Raw genomic sequence first — 16857 nt, 5'->3', positions numbered from 1 at the left:
CTCTTTCTTTTTCTCACTCCGCTCGTCTCGCTCTCTGCACAGACACACAAAAGAACAACACGCAAATTCACCAATAAAGGGAGATGAGTTTCAATCTTGAGAAACTGAACAGGGGGCTCACGCGACTGGCGAGTGTGCGTCAGTACCCGATCGCGAAGAAGCAATACGTGGCGAAGCAGACAAAGGGCCGCGTCTTCCGCGTCGGTGTACTGCACAAGAAGGAGCTGACGGAGGCTGCGCTGCTGCGTAACCGGCGCGGCTTCATCAACGCACAGCTCAACACCGTTGCCCATGCCCCCTCCCTGTATCACTGGCTCTTTCACCGCTGCGGCATCCCGTTTGCGGAGACGCAGGCGCTGGCGAAGAGCGGCCGTTTGAAGGTGAATGAAGTAATCGTATCAAGTGCCAGCGACCTCGAGAGCCAGCTTAGTTGGGAGACGTTTCAGCAGCTAGACATCCAGGTCTGCTCTTCTCTGCCAGCGCTGCAGTCGAGCTCGTCGACAGGCGCGCACGTACGGGAAGCCTCACGCGCTGCTCAGGGTACGTGGGTGCCCGCGCTAAAGCGTGCGCTGCACCGCACCTACACCTTCATCTATCTGCACCCTGGCGTGTCTGTCTCCTCGGAGGAGAGCGATCCCCGCAGTTTTGTGCACCGCATGGCCCCGATCGTGGGCGCGGACCCCACCCCGCTGCTCGGGCTCAATGTGCTCCGGCCAATAGGGTTCTTTGATGGCATGAAGGGCATCGGCATTGCAAGCAACGACGTCTCCATGGTACGGTACTGGAACAACGAGAGCCTCGGCAACTTTGGCGTGTACGACGTACGCTTTCCTCGCGGGACACCGCTGGAGGTGGTGCAGCACGCCGCAAAGGACGTCGAGGCGACGCTGCAAGCAAGAGTGCAGCCTCAGCTCTCGACTGACGTCGGTGTGTCGTGCTCGTGCGTATGCTGCCCACCACCGCCGCCATCACGCGACACCGTGGCAAATCAGTTGTTCTCCGCGATACCGCTGCTCACGGAAGAGCGACTGCTCGTCACAACGCCTCTACTGCCGTATCGCGCGGCGCGCAGACTCCAGCGCAGCGGTGCCGTCATCTCTCTTGTACGGAACGGTCCTTTTGTTCTGCCATCCTCGCTCGTGCAGGAGAAGCTGCGGCCCTGCAACGCTACCGATCTGGCGCTTCTCTTCACCTTCGAGCGTCGCTTGAAGACAAACCGCATGGTGCTGAGTCTCCGCGAGTTTGATGTTGGAAAAAAAGCGTAACGGCAGCGGCACAAGGAGAGGCACGGTGATACTGACGGTGCGGTGCTCGATTCATCAATGGGGTTTTATGGAGAAATGAATGCTCAGGTGACAAGTTTTTTTTTTTTCGGCGCCACACGCGCTAACAGATGTCTTCAGACACCACGCATGCCTGTCGGCTGCCGTTTTCGTTTGCCCATTTTCGCTACACGCGGCCGGTTGTCGGGATCATATCCCACCCACCCACCCACTCCTCTTTGTTGCCCTCTCTCTATACATAGTGATAGAGGGTTTTGTTTGCAGGGCACTTTTCTCACACCTCGGTAACGCACGTAAGGTCGCGCAACAGGGAGACGAAGGGAGGAAAAAAACCTCTCGAAGAAAAATGAGCACCGATAGACAGCAGGGGAACTATGCCGGTTTCGAAGGAAGGCCAAAAGCCATCAGTGACTGGTTAGTGTAGGGCGAGGGCACGGCACGTGTGTGTGTGTGTGTGTATGTGTGTGCATATTTCGATGGAAATACACATGCCTGCGTTTACTTCGCGCAGCCGGCAGTGGTGCTGTAGCCCATAGCCTGCTTTCCTCGGGCCTGCTTTTGGGCCTGAAACGGGCCCGCGCCCGCTGCCTCGACCCGACGCCACCCTCCCACCTTCCACTTTATCATCTTTGTGCTCTCGCCCGCATTCCGACGTTCGTCCCGCTGTCCGCCCTGTCTTTTCCGCTCGGCCGAATACTCATCTCCTGTGCTGAGTGGCACAGGGGGGCTTCTCTCACACAGCTCGCAATCGAAGAAAGAGGAACACTTCTCTTTTCGTCCTATTCGTTTTTTTTTTTGAGTTCGCGTTTACGTGTATGTGTGTGTGTGCATGTGCGCAGCGCGCAGCCTCTCTCTTCCTTATCCGCCCGCACCAAGTCGCTTCACGTATCACCCTTTCTTCAGGACCACTTGCATTGCAAGAGAGGCCCCATGTCGTGGGCAGCACTCGTGAAGAGTATAAAGCCGGAGGAGGCGGCCAACTTCACGGCCAAGCCGCGAGCCACCGTGTTCGCCGTCGACCCATCGCAGAATGATGCGGAGAGGCAGCTGCGAAACCCGCACCACGAGACGGCAGAGGTGAAGCTCCCGTCGTTCTCCAAAGGTCTTCTCATCTTAGATGCCAACGCCATCATCAAGGGCATGGACAACTTTGTGTCCACCGCGGACGCGCTGGTGACGACGCCGCAGGTGATTGCCGAGATCAAGGATCGCGCGTCGCGCGACTTATTGGAGCGGCTACCGCACCAAGTGACGGTGCTAGACCCTACCCCGGAGGCAGTCGCTGCCGTGGTTGCCTGTGCGGAACTCACCGGTGACTTTGGCGCCATGTCCCGCACCGACATCCGCCTCTGCGCCCTCGCGCTCGACTGCTGCAAGGTCGGTGGGTTTCTTGGCGAGCCGATCGAGCCGCGTCCGCCGCAGGTGAACCCGGGAAACGCCGACAAGGTTCAGGTGATGACAGAGGACATGAACGAGGATGGCTCAAATGACGAGAGGGAGAAGTCGGAGCCAGCTCACGCACAGAGCGCCTGGCTGGGTGCAATGCCGGGGTCGGGTGGCTGGAGCGATGAGGCGAAGGAAACGGATGGCGAGGGCGGTGCAGGTGCTGCAGAGGAGGACGATGGCGAGGGGGAGTGGATCACGCCGGAGAACATCCAAGATGTGCAGAGCGGAACTCGCGGCGCCGGGCGTGCCTTTGAGGCTGGCATGGCCTGTGTGACGTCTGACTATGCCATGCAAAACACACTCATGCATCTCGGCGTCCCGATCGTGGGCACGAATGGCATTCACATTCGCGAGCTGCGCCTGTGGATGATGCGTTGCACAGCTTGCTTCACCCTCGTCGTCGACACAACCCGCCAGTTCTGCCCTGAATGCGGCTCCGGTGACACTCTGCGGCGCGTCAACTACGTGGTGAATGACCAGGGGGAGAAGAAGCTCTACATCAACTTTCGAAAACGCATCAGCACGCGCGGCACCATCTACAACCTGCCAAAGCCGCGTGGCGGCACGCGTGGCACGAACCGCAACCTTGTGCTCCGCGAGGATCAGCTGGCGCACGTGATTCGCGGCACGACCAGTAGCAAGGTGAAGGCGCATCAGGTCATGCAGAATGACGACTGCGCCCTCGCCACCTTTGGAGAAGCGCCGAAGCTGAAGAAGAAGAACTTGGCCGACCCACGTGCGTATTCATCCTACCATAGGTACAACGTCAACGAGAAAAAGAAGGTGCGCGCAGCTCACCGCAAGTGAGCAGAAGACGTGGAGGCATGATAGCAGGAATGGGGCGCGTTCCTGCCGATTCTGGGAACCCCCCTCTTCCCTCGCCGACAGTGCCGTAAGACAAAAACCGCTACCTACAAGAACATGCCTGCACATATACACACGTGGCCACGAGGTAGTAGGTACCCCGAAAATTGTATCTCGTTTAAGCGACACCGGTCGCTCTCTTTCAGCGCGTGTACGAAGGGAGGAGGCGAGCGACAGGGCGCATGACTGCATTTGAGGGGGAGAAGTTGCACCGTTTTCTTTTCCCATGCTGAGGTGTCTTCTTTTTCGTCCTCACTGCTCTTCTTCGCGTCATAAGACGAGGTGCTTTTCTGCCAAGACTTCGCTGAGGGTTAATGCGTGATAAGGGAGCAAAAAAAAGAACACATATACCTGCACCGCAACGCGCGCCGTTGCGTTAGACGGCCAGCGGGAACTTCCTTGCTGCACCGAGCGGACGTGCACAACCTTTCGTGTACTGTGACCACCTTTCTTTTTTTTTTTCATGTGAAGGTGCGCTCTTCTGCATATGAGCGTAGGCGCCTCCGCACCTGGCCCCACGCGTTGCCCGCGCAGCACGACTCTCTCCCTTTGCCTTGACACACACCCTCTCCTCCCTCGCACACAGACAAGCGAAAGAGTGCTGGTGTTTCCTGGAGGTGCGGCTGCGTGCTCGCCTACTCTCTCTCTTTCTCTCGCTCTTTCTTTCCGTTTGTGCTGCTGGGCCGCAAACACCCGTATTTTATTTTTTCTCTCGTCCGCACTTTGAACTCCACGTTTTTCTACGACGCGTGCGCGGATAACCGTTGTCTACGGTCGGCTGACGCACTCTTGTTTTTGTGTTGGAACTTCTTGTGGCACACGGCACCCCTCCTTTCGTGGCTTGACCTCCTCTCTCACTGGCGCCTTCCGCGCTCGGACAAATGCCCCCTCTTAACGTGCGCATGCGTGACAGTGGCACACGGCGCATACACTAACCGAACGAGAGACACTTATATACTCCGCTCACGCACACGCACACACTTGCTAAGCAAACGGCTGCCCCAATCTCGCGCGTTAACACAGGGTTCTAGGGAGAGCGACGGCATTTCTCGTGAGTGGAGGGCGGCTTGCAGAGGATCAACTCTACCAAGAGAGGGACAGAGCGAAGGCTACGCACCTGCTTGCTACTGCTGCTGCTGCTGCTCATTCATTCCTCTTGCTTCTCAGAGCGTCATACGCAGCCCTTCCACCTCCTCGCTCCGTCCCTCCTACTCAGCATACGCGTCCACACGCACACGAACATGGGCACACGACTTCACTTTACGGTGGGCCGCGTCTGCCTCGCCATTGTTGGCGTGCACCTCGCCATGTCCTCCTCCCTTTTTCTCTGCTCAGCCGTTCTTCACGACCGCGCGTTTGAGCAGCACTGGGACTATAGTAAACCTACCCTGCGAAAGCGGACGCACTACTTTGACTTCTGGAGATCCGCCTTCTACTCCCCTGTGCTCTCAAGAGAAGAGCGCGAGTGCCTCGACGTGTGGCTGAGCATTCTAGCGGTGCATTCACCAATGTTTGCCACGATTCAACTCTCTCCGAAGGCGATCCTGCAGGACTCGATGGCGATGCTGCAGGGCGTTAGCGAACTTCGCGATGGCGTCTACCTTCTCGAGAAGTTGCCGATCCGCGTAGAGCCGTATTTGCAAGAGATTCGCCGCGAGATACAGGACGAAGTTGTCTTCTTGCACGGCAAAACCCGCACCGACATCTACCTTATCGTTCCCTTCACGAGCTACTCGATTCCGCTCTTTGTCTTTCCAGCCTCCTTTACTTTGCAGCTCGAGCGTACCCACACAAACGGTCACCTGCACATCACCACGGCGGAGCATCGCTGGTTTAGCGGATTGATCTGCTCCCACCAGACCAACTCCGTGGCATCGCCGTGGGGGGATGTGGGGGACCTGTGCCGCCGCTACAATGGCTTTCTGTGGTCGCTAATGGTGACCAAGAAAATCTCACTGGACGAGCGACGGCGCGCACTGGCGACGAGGGCCGCAGAGATCGAGGCTGATTTGAGGGAGCAGCAGGAGCGGCAGATCAGCATGTAGGATGCAGGACGAAGCACGCACGCACACACACACACACACACACATGCACATGCACATGCACATGCACAGAAAACGGACAGGTGAAGAAGGGCAGAGGATGCGCAGGGAGTGGAGTACATGACTGCAGCGCAAGCATGCGCTTATCGTAGCAGGTGATCTCTGTACTTTGTGTTGTGCAAATCGGCGCTGGTGTCTGGAACGGGAAAGCCTCTGCATAGGCAAGGGCCAGCGCACAGCGCTATTATGGCCTCGCTCTACCGTTTGCGCAACTACCGCGCGCCCGCCTTACAGCGCCGACGGAGCGCGTGCCCGACTCGCGTCTCACAGCTACACATTCGTGCACTTGCCGGCGCGCGTTCTGCTGTTTCTGTTACGTGTACGCTCCTGATGGCCTTTTCCCTCTTTTTTTTCGCTGTTGCGGTGGTACACGTAATCTGTGGCGCCCGGTTTTTTTGTTCTCTCTCATTGCCACGCAAGTGTGCATCACTCGACTCACCGTGCGAGAACGTGAAAGAGCCACTTCCTCCGCTTTCTGTCTGTCTCTGCCGGTATTGAGGGCTGCTCCTGTGCCACGGAGGGGAATTGGAGCACACCCTACTCCTCTTCCCTAGTACTATAGACTTTACTCGATTTTTGCTCTCTCCACCTTCCCTTCATAGTTCCTGGGATAGATGGAGGGCTTTCGCGTGCATTTCTTGTTGGTGCTTCCCCCTCAATTGGCTGTCGCACTGGCTGTGCCTGCGTCTTCCTCTCTATCACACGGTAGGCCTCCTCTCCGTCACTCCTTCGGTCTCCACATGCACATTGCTGTACTGCTTCCGCTCCTCCGGTCTCTTTTCTCGACCCCCCCCCCCTCCTCGCTTCGGTGTCGTGCTCACATGTTTGCCTTCTCTATCCCTCCGCCTACCACTTCCCTGTGTCAGGCACAGCAGGCGCATGTTCTCACTAAGGGACTCTTCCCCCCTTCCCCTACTCACACAGAGACAAAAAAAAGGAGTGACTGTAACGCTCAAGGCTGATGAAGCCTTGATTACCCTTATCGCACGTGTCCGCGTGCATGCGTGCGAATGTTTGTGCGTAGATGGTGGCACAGCCCACGAACGGGGTGCCCCAAACAGAATCCGAGATCGACAACGAACGTGGCAAGTGCGCCTCATGCTCACCTTACAGAACCATGTTGGCGGCGCTATGAGTTTCGGCAAAGGAGAGAACGGCGCTCATCTCGGGCTCTGTCATAGTAGCGTGATCGCACCCTTGACCGCCTCCCTAGATGCACCGCCCTGCATGCCTCTCTTCTCCTCGAAGCGAATGTGACACTGCCATGCATCCGATGGCATCTTCCTCCCGCTCTCCATCTCTCTCTGTCTGTCTTTTCTGCCCCTTCCTCTCCCTCATTCCACCGATCCACTGAGTTCGTTCTAGTGCACCGACACAATCAGCTGCACATATCTTGTTGTGTGCGCGCGTGTGCGTATCTAGAGAAGTAGCACTCAGAAGACACTACTCGAGTAGCTCGAGTGCTTCTGCCTTATTTTCCCATCATCGATACTGCCCCCCCCCGCAACCTCGACTCTTTCCCTTCTTGCCCGCTCCTCGCCCGTTGTGCGGACCTCTTCTCGCCTTGTCTAGCCTCTGTATAGTATTAGATTTCATCCTAGCTGCGAAGCCTTCCTCTCCCCGCCTTCCACCGCCCACCTCGTACCTCGCTGTCGCCGCTCTCCCTCCAAATCCATATCGCAACATTCGAAGGCAAAACGAAAAGCGTGAGAGGGAGGAGTGCGTCCCTCTTTCACTCGCACATATACCCACGCAAGCATTGGAGACGGCTGTATAGTGCACCCTAGTCTTTTTCTCTCGTTCTTGTGAATCGCTTTTTTTTTATCGTGCGAGGGTGTGTGTGTGTGCGTGGGTTACACATGTGTGTATTCTGCTGCTTTTCGAACACAGTCGTTGGTTGCCATTTCCTGGAAGCACATCTCTGGGGCACCACTCACTAACCAGGAAAAGGAGACGAAGATCGTCGCGCTTGGAGTCGCGTCCCTGTCTATCTCTCCCTCCTACTATCCCTCCGTGTGTGTGTGTGTGTGTGTGTGTGTGTGCGTGTACTGCTGCTTTCCGTAGCACAGCTTTTTTTTTCGTATTTGCTTGCTTGCTTCTAGTTTTCTTTCTCAACACCTTTGCCACCGTCATGCTGCGTCGCACTCTCCGTCGACTGATGCCGAGCGACGCCATCGGCAGCGTGCATCCGGATGTGCTGTGGGGTTATCAGCAAGGCCAGTACGCGGGACCGGGCTGGGCCAACCTCATCAAATCGCTTCCGCTCGAGACGCTCGCGATGCAGGGTGGTAGCACCATGGCGAACCTGAACGATCGCACCGGCACCTTTCTGGACCCCGAGGACCCGCGCCACCCGCTCGCCCTCATGCAGTTTGGCATCATGGGCAAAATGGACGGCACGTTTCATCAGCTCGCCTACGGTGACTTTGGCCGCGTACCGAAGGGGTCTCGTCTGATGCAGGTGCTCTACGAGAACTACCTCGAACCCTTCTCCATGAATCGTGTGTGCGCGCAGCTCTACTTTTACCAGAAGGTGCCGAACAACTACCACGCCTCCGTGGACGCGACAGCCGAGTACGTGGGACAGACGGCTTCTCTCGTTGGACAGGTGGTTATCGGTCTTGGTGCCTGCATTATGGAGGGGGTCACGATTCGGGCAGACACGAACTGTGTCTACATCGCTGAAGGCGTGCAGATCTTGGAAAACACCTGCATCATGAGCGACGCGCCGACGGATCTGCTGGCGTACCAGCGTCATGAGCTGCTTAACCCGTACCAGCAATGGGACGGTATGGATGGCGTCACGCGCATCATGCCAAACACAATTATCGAGTCGAACTGCTACCTCGATGGCTGCTCCATCGGCTCCTTCAACCGCATTGGCCACAACACCAAGATCATGAAAGGCGTGACAACGGGGATCATGGTGCACATCATGCCTGGCAGCGTGGTGACGGCTGATACCAAGATCGGCGACGGCGAACTCTGGGGCGGCGCACCGGCTCGCAAGATCGGTGAGGTCAGCAAGTTTGAGTACAAGCGGCCATACTACGCATCATTGCTACATCGCGAGAGCGTCGCGGAGTCGTATCGCAACATGTCCCGCTACGGCGACCAGTTCGTGCATTACAGGAACGCGATGGGCCAGCTGGAGACGCTCATGATTCATTACGAGGACCACATCACCCCAGGCATCAAGGCCAAGGTGCGCGACTTTGAAGAGGGCCGGGAGCCGTTTCACCACACAATTACCCGCATCGCGCAAGGGTGGTCGCCGGCGAACCGCCCTGATGACAAGAACTTCGCCATGGCCCCACCTGCTCCGGGTGTGAAGCTGTTCGCTGAGCACAATACAGACTCGTCACCGAGCGAGTGGAACGGCTCGTACGCCAACATCACGAACATCTTCAACGACTTCCGCTGGTAGATGCAGCATAAAGCCAAAAGGAATGAACAAACCAGCGAAGTGGAGCGCAGAGATGAAAAGCTGCTGCGCGTGCCAGCACTGGATCTTCGGCTGCGTCGTCTGCTCAGACTCGTTCTCGGGAGTGCAGACTCTACTTGCACTCTCTGTCTCTCTCTCCGCTTCCTTGTGTAGTCGCACCTTGCCTTTCTCCTCGTAAGGTTGCTGACGCGCCGCAGTTTTTTTTTTTTCGTTTTTAGTGTTGTTTTGCTTTGCTAGCCGCCGCCCCCTCCCCCCCCCCACGTCCCTCGGCGCCTCTTCTCTTTCTCTCCCCTGCCCTCCCGCTAGCGTTCGTGTTGTCCTCTTCTTGTGAGTCGGTAAGTGTGTAGATGTATCCATGGGTGCCTTTCACTTGGTTGCTCGCCCTCCTCGCCTTGCTATCCTGCAGCGCACGGGTGCCCATGCGCGTGCTAGCCAGCTCTCCCCCTTTTGCAACCGTGAAGTCGACGCATTTGCCATAGTTTCTTATCTCGTTGGCTTCTCTTGTTCGGAGCTCTTCTGTTTCTCTGCTGCCCGAGGCGCGCTTTTCTATGACGTTGAAGTCGCTCCCTCTCCCTCTGTTTCTCTGCAGCCTTTCGCTCGGTACTTCTCTCGTCCTTTTCGTCACCCCATGCCTCCCTCCGCGTTTGGTGGTGTGCGCATTTTGCCTTCGGGGTGCGTCTCTCATGTCACGGTGAGGGTGGGGTGGGGGTGACCACACGTGTGATACGAAGGGGCGGCGAGGGATGGAGGAGTGAGACGAAGAGGAACAGAGAGACACGTCAATTGCCCATCCTGCACAAACGAAAGAGAAATCAAAGCAGGAAGATTTGAAGGAAAGAGAGAGGGGGAAGGCGGTACATCAGGGATGGACTAGGATGCACGTACCTCCACCTCGTGCATCCTGTTTGTTGCCCACCAAACGTGCGAAGCGTGGCTCGCGTCACTCGGCCATGCGTTCGAAGGTTCCGCTGCGGGCACCGTGAACAGCAACGGTAGCAAAGAGTACTACCAGGAAGCCTCTGGGCCGTCCTCGTGGTCCTCGCGACTCTGTGCTATTTTCCTCGCTCTCTATCTCTCGAGCTTCTCTTTCGCGAGAACGGATATGCTGCACGCTCGTGGCTGTACCTCTTATTCATCTCCGCATTATGTTCATCGCATGGACCTCTCGTACTCCTCTCACTCTTTCTTCCGTACTTGTTTTTCATCTTCGGCTATTTTTTCTTGTTTTTCGGCCTTTGCGTGTCCCTCGCCTCCCTTCCCGCTTCTCACCGGGGCGCGAGCACCGCAACGTGGAGTGGCCAAACCCCTTCTTCTCGAGCTTCTATCTTGCCCTGCGCAGCAGTGAAAAGTCGTGAACGAATAGAAAAAGAGGGGGGGGGTTCTGGATAGGAGTGGCGGCCATCAAACCGTTCTTCGACCGCTTCGTGCGGATGACGGCCGTCATTACCGAGAACAACGAAACTGCACAAACGAGAACCGGGCAGCCAGCACTGCGTACTCCCCCATAGATAGATTCGAACCGCTCTGGCGTCTTTGGTCTCGCCGAACTACTTGCATGAGGTCTACTGCAGCGACGACTAGCGTCATAGAATCGCACTAAGCACGCCTGCGCCACCCTTCGTTCGCCATTTCTCACCCATTCTCGATTGCTGCCAACCGTTTTTTTTTTTGGTGTGCGTGCGTGTGTGTGTGTGTATGCTGGAGGTCCACGACGCCACGGTCCCCTCAGTTTTCAATCGTCTCTGTCCGCGGGTAAAATTCACAATCATGTCGGCGCTGAACGATAGTCGTACTACCAGCGGGCGTCCACTTCCAGGCGGGAAGCCACACGCACTGCGACCGCAGGGGATACCTCCCTTGTTGTGTGGCGACGATGTGGGGGCTAGCAGAGGCGGTGGTGACATCGGCGACTTCGAGACGGCGTTTGAGCAGCTTCACAGCATACGTAGCGAAGAAGAGGGCGACGTAGACGCCTCTTCCTCTCCCGAGCTGCGTCTGCGCCGTGTTCAGCGAGATGTATATCGTCATGAGCGTCAGATTGCTTCCCTCCTCAGTGAAAAACACGAGCACTGTGAGCATTTAGCGACTGTTTACGAGGAGCTGGAAAAGGTGCTTCGCAAGATCCAGCTGGCGCCGCTGGAGGACCTTAAAGAGCATGCCGCGTCTCCCTCTGCGTCGACGTTCTGTGCACCGAGCAGCGACGAGGACGGCTACGCGGCGTCGAGTACCGTTTCTGCGCTCGCGTCTTCCCTGCAGCAACGCTTTCACCAGGTGCTTCAAATGCATCAGGATCGTGTTTACGACGTTCTCGTTGACTATCGCCAGCAGATCGACAAAAACGAGTACGAGACTGGTCGGCGTCTGTGCGCCTTAGAGGACGCCATTGCGCAGATTCAGTCGGATGTGCGCGAACTACAACACACAGCCAGCATCCAGGTAGAGGAGCTGCGGCACGTTCAGCAGGACGTGCGTCAATGCGTCGAGGCGGTGGCCGCGCAGCAAGAGGCGCAACGCGCCGCCCTCGACCACACCGGGGAAGCGCGAGACACGAAGGCAGCGAAGCTGCTAAGCAAGATTCAAGACGACGTTGCTCGACTGAGGGCCGACGCAAAGGCTGTGCGGACTCAGCAAATAGAAAGCGGAAAGGACGTCGAGGAGCAGATTCGGTCGCTGTTATCAGCCCAGCATAGGGCAGAGGAGGCTTTGGAGGTACATAGTGCGTCTATCGCGCAGCTGCAGAACCAGGATTCGCTTGAGGGGGCTTTTCATGAGGTGAAGGACTGGCTCGGCGACCTCGAAAAGCGCATGGTCAGCCGCGGCGAGCTACTGCAGTGGACAGAGTCCCTGCAGAGTGAAATTCATCAGATGCGGCGTGTCACAGGTGGGGTACTCTCGCACACGATTCAACCGACTGCGCCTGGTCACGACGCTTAGCGAAGAGGATGTTTTGCTTGTGAGTGTGCGGCATGCATCCCCGCCCCTACATCCATGAAGGGAATAGTAGAGTGGTTTACTGCGACTCCGCGTACTTTCATGCCCCTGCCATCATCTCTTTGTGCCCCCTCCTCTGCATTCTTGTCTCTGCAGGTCCTGCTGTCGTTTGATTCAAGTCGTGGCAGTGGCGTTATGAGTGCACCGCAGTTAACACTAGGACATGCTTCGTTGCTAAATAATGAGGTACGCTACGCCTGCGTGTTGCTTGCGCAACGCGTTCGGTCATGGCAGGCGCCCAGACGAGGATGGACGACGCGGCGTAGGAGGAGAGGACTGCGCAACTTTTCTTTTCGCTCCTCGGCTCTGTTTCGGTCTTCGCGTCCATCCACCATTCGACTCGAATCGACAGCAGCGGCTCCCTGCCTCTCTCACACGCGTGTGTGCGTGTGTCTGTGCCGCGGCTACGCGTGAATGCCGTGGCAACTCTGCTAATGCAATCAATAATAGCCTCACTTTCTCCTCTCTTCTCTCTCGCTTTTGCTTGGTTGCGTCTGCTCTGCCCTTCGCGCTCCCTGCGATTTGGTCATGTGTGCATCCTTCTGCCGACCTTCACGTTCACGGCACCCATTCACTGCACAGCAGTTGCGCAAGGTACGGGCATTGCCCTGGAACACACTGAGGGAGTGCAGACTCCTGCTGAAAGGTTTCTTTCACAGCCCCCTGAGCTTGAGGTCTTTGCGCCCGCAACTCCTCTCCCCCCGAGCTCTCTCCCAAACTGCCAGTAGACGGAAGAAAAGCTCGCTGTGCGCCTTTTCTGCTTAGACTCTTGCCCCGCCCTTCCTTCCCTCCCTCTCTCCCTTCTTCGGTGAAGGATACAGGGGCCCCTGTATTCGTCGTTGTCCTAGGTACCCCACAAAGACAACGCCACCCCCTTCTTTAACCATGTCGAGCCCCGTCAAGCCCACGACGTCCGCCTCGGACAACCTCTTCAAGTCACTGGAGAGGGACTTTGAGGAGGCCATGCGCGCCTTGGAGGGCGAGGAGTCCTTGGGACACTTTCGCCTCGAGTACGATAAGTTATACCGCGCCCTCAAGAAGAGTCACGCCTCCGAAAATGAGATTGCCACACAATGCCAGCAGCTGACGCAGGAGCTGCTTTCTAACGCTGCCAAGATGCAAGCGGCAGTGAAGCTCGCGCAGGGCGACCACAGCACCATCGAGTCGCTTAAAAAGGAGATCGAGAAGGCGTGGCGCGCCGTGGACGTGGCGAATGAGAAGGATCAGCGCGCGCGCGAGATGGTGAAGACGCTTAAGCAGGAAATTCAGTCCTTGCAGAGCATGATCCACGATGGCACCTCTCTGTCTACCGACCACACGTCGACGCTGGAGCAGCTCAAGATCGACAACAAGCGTCTCCTGACAGAGAGTGAGGATATGACGAAGCAGATGGATACCTACACGAAGGAGATGGCGGAGCGGACTGCAACTCTAGCGGCATTGAAGACGTCGACGGAGGAGGCTGTGCAGGAGCGTAAGTTGTTGGCAAGCCGCCTGGAGCTGGTGCGGCAGGAGTACAACCGTGAGCGCAATGCGCGCGAGCGAGCCGAGTATCAGTGCTGCGAGCTTCTATTGACGCTCAAGACGCGTGAAAAGGCGCTACAGGAGCGGCAAGAGCGCCTCACCTTGATTCATGCGCATGCAGAGACACACAAGGCGGAGCTAGAAAAGCAGCAGCGCCGACGGCAGGCACTACAGCAGCAGCTTGAAACAGCCGAGAAGCAGCTCTACCACACAAAGCAGTCGTACAACGACAGCGTCGACACCACCGTCGAGCTGAACGAGCGACTGCACGCGATGGAGAAGCAGATTGCGGCCACTGGGAAGACGATCCTCGAGACGCGTGACGAGTGCGCGCGAGTCACTCGCGTCGAGGAGCGCGACTTTCGCGAGTTCGACCGCCTCAAACAGCAAATCGACAACATTCGAAAAGACGAGGACCGAATCGCGTACGAGGAGGAGACGGTGCGCAAACGCATCGCTGCGGTGAAGCAGGAGACGCGGAGTCTGCAGGAGGCGCTGGAGCTGCTCGAACGGGAGTGCAGTGCCCTGGAGAAGAAGGGCGCCAGGGAGGAGTCTCTGCAGACCGCCACGCAAGCGCTCGTTCAGAACGAGCTCGCTCAGCAAGCGGAGCTGGAGGCAAGCATCTCGCAAGAGACCGAAATCGGGCGCCGTCTCCGAGACACGTTGCAGCGTTTGGAGAAAGAGCGGGAGAACTGTGTGAACGAGGTGTCGCAGATGAGCGGGCAAAGCAAAAGCGCTTCAGAGGAGCTCAAGATGGCAGTCTTTCAAGTTGAGGAGGTGCAGCGGAAGCTGGACGAGAGCGAGCGTCGTCTGACGCAGCAGCAGGCCAAGTACGAGCACATGCGGGCAGAGCGAAACCAGCTATCGAAACGTCTCGTCGACGCTCAGGATGAGATTGTCGAGTACCGACAACGGGTGAAGGTGGTGGATCATCAGGTACATCAGTTCAAGGAGGAGCTGGCGCTGAAGGCGCGCAAGTGTCAGAGCGACAAATCGCAATACAAGATTAGCAAGGAGCGCCTCATGAAGGCACGCCAGCTCGTCAACGACAGCACGGCTAGCTTCGACGCAACGATGGAGGAGGGGGAGCGTGTGGGGCAGGAGATCAAGCAGCTGCTGAAGGTGGTGCAGGAATGCGACAAGGGCCTCTGCGGACAGCAGCGAGAATTTATGAAGATGAGCAACGAGCGCGATACCCTCGCCGCACAGCTGACTCGCCGCAACGACGAACTTGCCCTACTGTACCAGCAGCTGCAACTGATACAGGACACCGTCAACGCCGGCGAGGCGGCGTACCGCGACCGACTTGATGACCTGCGCCTCCTCCACCTCAAGTTGCGAGAAATTCAGCATCAGTCTATGCTGGCGCAGGTGCGCGGAGGTGAAGTGTCCACCGCGAAGAAGCGGTTGCGAGCCAAGCAGAAAGAGGTGCTGCTGGAGCAGGCCCAGGTGGCCGCCCTCGCCGAGGAGCTCGAGAATCCGCAGAACGAGTCGCGCTGGCGACGCGTTGGCGGTAATTATCCGTCCATGGCGGAGCTGGAGTCGAAGATGAAGCTGCTGCAGCGCGACCTCCTCACCAAGTCTGAGGAGTGCATGAAGCAGGAAATGGCACTCGAGGAGAAGCAGCGGCTAATGATGGAGATGCATGCCATGGCTGCGCGTCAGCCGGGCCCGGAGGTGGCACAACAACTGAACGCCTACCAGAAGGACTTGCAAAAGAAGAATGCGCAGATGAAGCAGAAGGCATCGGAACTCAACATGACGGCGACACACAAGGCTGAGTTACGGTACGAGGTGGCGCGCCTGCGTCGTGCAGTCGACGAAATGCGCCAGAAGTACTACGAGGTGAAAGTGAAGAACGGGACCTTCTCGGCAGCCGAGCTCGTTCCTGCTTCGTAGTCCATGGTTGTGTACGATAGATGGATGAACTCTGCTTGCCTGTTATCAAAGACGCACCTGCCAGGGTGAGTCCGTGCTCTGCGTGTGAAGATTCATGGCTACTCTCTCGTTTCCTGTGGTCGTTCCCATATATCTGTGCTTGCTATTACACGGCAGCTTTGGATGCGCTGCTCTGGAGTCTGTCGCTGCGTGAGTGCAGGTGTGTGCGCGTGTATTTTTTCCCCCTGTTGCTGTTAGGACAAGTGTCCTTGTGCCTGCTTGCTTCCTCCATGTACATTACCAAAGCCAAGCCGCCGATGCCTTCTCTTCTACGGCGTGCGGCCGACTTGCGCCTCTTCTTTTGTTTATCGTCTGACGCATACGTCCGTCTTCTTCTCTCCGCAGCGATGGACGACTATGTGCGCCGCACGCACACCCAAACATGGTTCGCTAAAGGACAGGAAAAGAGTGTAACGCCAAGGTGCACTGTCTGCCTCTGTGTACACAGGACAAGGGATGAGCAGCTCGAATGCGTAAAACGGCCGGCCGCCTCTTCCTAGACCATACCACATCACCTTTGAAGGCGAATGCATGCTTGTGCTGTCTGAAGAGCTGATGTGGCCCCCTCTTGCTCTCTCGGCACTCCTCGTTCGGCGCCTCGAGTCTGTTTGCTGTTGCTGCTGGAATCCTGATCCTCCTCTCCACCCCCTCTCTCTCTTCGCGCTCTCGCGAACTCTCAACGGTGAGCGTTGATGGGTACTTTTTCCTTTCTCTGCATCGCGCATCCGCTGCTTCGTCGCGCCTCACCTCCTCTCACTCACCCCACCTCTTCCCGCCGTGCTCTATTCGCACATGGCGGGTTGCGCGCACACGAACCACAACACACGCGCACGTGCATCTTTTCCGTTCGTCGTCTTCCGCTAGCTTTCACCTCCTTCCCCTTTTTCGCTCTTCGATACCCTCATCCCACACCACTTTCTCTTCGCGACCCGTCACCATGACCGCTGTGGAGTCTGGCTCGAAGGTTCTCCGGATGAAGGAGAGCGACGCGCAGAAGCTGCTGGCGATGCGCTGCCACATCGGCACGCGCAACCAGAGCAGTGCGATGAAGAAGTACATCTACGGCCGCACGGCGGAGGGTAGCCACATCATCGACTTGCACATGATGTGGGAGAAGCTGATCCTCGCTGCTCGCGTGATCGCCGCTGTGGAGAACCCGAAGGACGTGTGCGTGTGCTCGTCGCGCCTGTACGGCACGCGCGCCATCTACAAGTTCTCGCAGCACGTGGGCACGAGCTTCCACGGCGGCCGCTTCATCCCTGGT

At 57.4% G+C, this 16857-nt stretch overlaps 7 protein-coding genes across 7 annotated transcripts; all 7 read left to right on the top strand.

The window, feature by feature from the left end:
- Positions 1-83: 83 nt before the first annotated feature.
- LDBPK_365300 (hypothetical protein, conserved) lies at positions 84-1265 on the top strand (the record flags this gene model as incomplete). Its single annotated transcript, XM_003865596.1, has 1 exon — positions 84-1265. The coding sequence occupies one exon, from the start codon at positions 84-86 to the stop codon at positions 1263-1265; it is 1182 nt and encodes a 393-aa protein (XP_003865644.1).
- A 948-nt stretch (positions 1266-2213) lies between these two features.
- LDBPK_365290 (hypothetical protein, conserved) lies at positions 2214-3536 on the top strand (the record flags this gene model as incomplete). The annotated part of the gene is made up of 1 exon (XM_003865595.1): positions 2214-3536. One exon carries the CDS (start codon positions 2214-2216, stop codon positions 3534-3536), a length of 1323 nt encoding a protein of 440 aa, XP_003865643.1.
- A 1298-nt stretch (positions 3537-4834) lies between these two features.
- Positions 4835-5638, top strand: LDBPK_365280 (hypothetical protein, conserved; the record flags this gene model as incomplete). Its single annotated transcript, XM_003865594.1, has 1 exon — positions 4835-5638. The coding sequence occupies one exon, from the start codon at positions 4835-4837 to the stop codon at positions 5636-5638; it is 804 nt and encodes a 267-aa protein (XP_003865642.1).
- A 2188-nt stretch (positions 5639-7826) lies between these two features.
- Positions 7827-9122, top strand: LDBPK_365270 (hypothetical protein, conserved; the record flags this gene model as incomplete). Its single annotated transcript, XM_003865593.1, has 1 exon — positions 7827-9122. The coding sequence occupies one exon, from the start codon at positions 7827-7829 to the stop codon at positions 9120-9122; it is 1296 nt and encodes a 431-aa protein (XP_003865641.1).
- Positions 9123-10907: 1785 nt separating this feature from the next.
- LDBPK_365260 (hypothetical protein, conserved) lies at positions 10908-12074 on the top strand (the record flags this gene model as incomplete). Its single annotated transcript, XM_003865592.1, has 1 exon — positions 10908-12074. The coding sequence occupies one exon, from the start codon at positions 10908-10910 to the stop codon at positions 12072-12074; it is 1167 nt and encodes a 388-aa protein (XP_003865640.1).
- A 942-nt stretch (positions 12075-13016) lies between these two features.
- LDBPK_365250 (hypothetical protein, conserved) lies at positions 13017-15554 on the top strand (the record flags this gene model as incomplete). Its single annotated transcript, XM_003865591.1, has 1 exon — positions 13017-15554. The coding sequence occupies one exon, from the start codon at positions 13017-13019 to the stop codon at positions 15552-15554; it is 2538 nt and encodes an 845-aa protein (XP_003865639.1).
- A 976-nt stretch (positions 15555-16530) lies between these two features.
- On the top strand, positions 16531-16857 carry LDBPK_365240 (40S ribosomal protein SA, putative; the record flags this gene model as incomplete). The annotated part of the gene is made up of 1 exon (XM_003865590.1): positions 16531-16857. A coding segment is annotated over one exon (327 nt), but the record flags the coding sequence as incomplete, so codon positions are not given.

The sequence above is a fragment of the Leishmania donovani genome, chromosome 36 (assembly GCF_000227135.1).
Source record: "Leishmania donovani BPK282A1 complete genome, chromosome 36".
In the NCBI taxonomy this organism is placed as follows: domain Eukaryota; phylum Euglenozoa; class Kinetoplastea; order Trypanosomatida; family Trypanosomatidae; genus Leishmania; species Leishmania donovani.
This window is presented reverse-complemented; position numbering and strand designations above follow the sequence as displayed.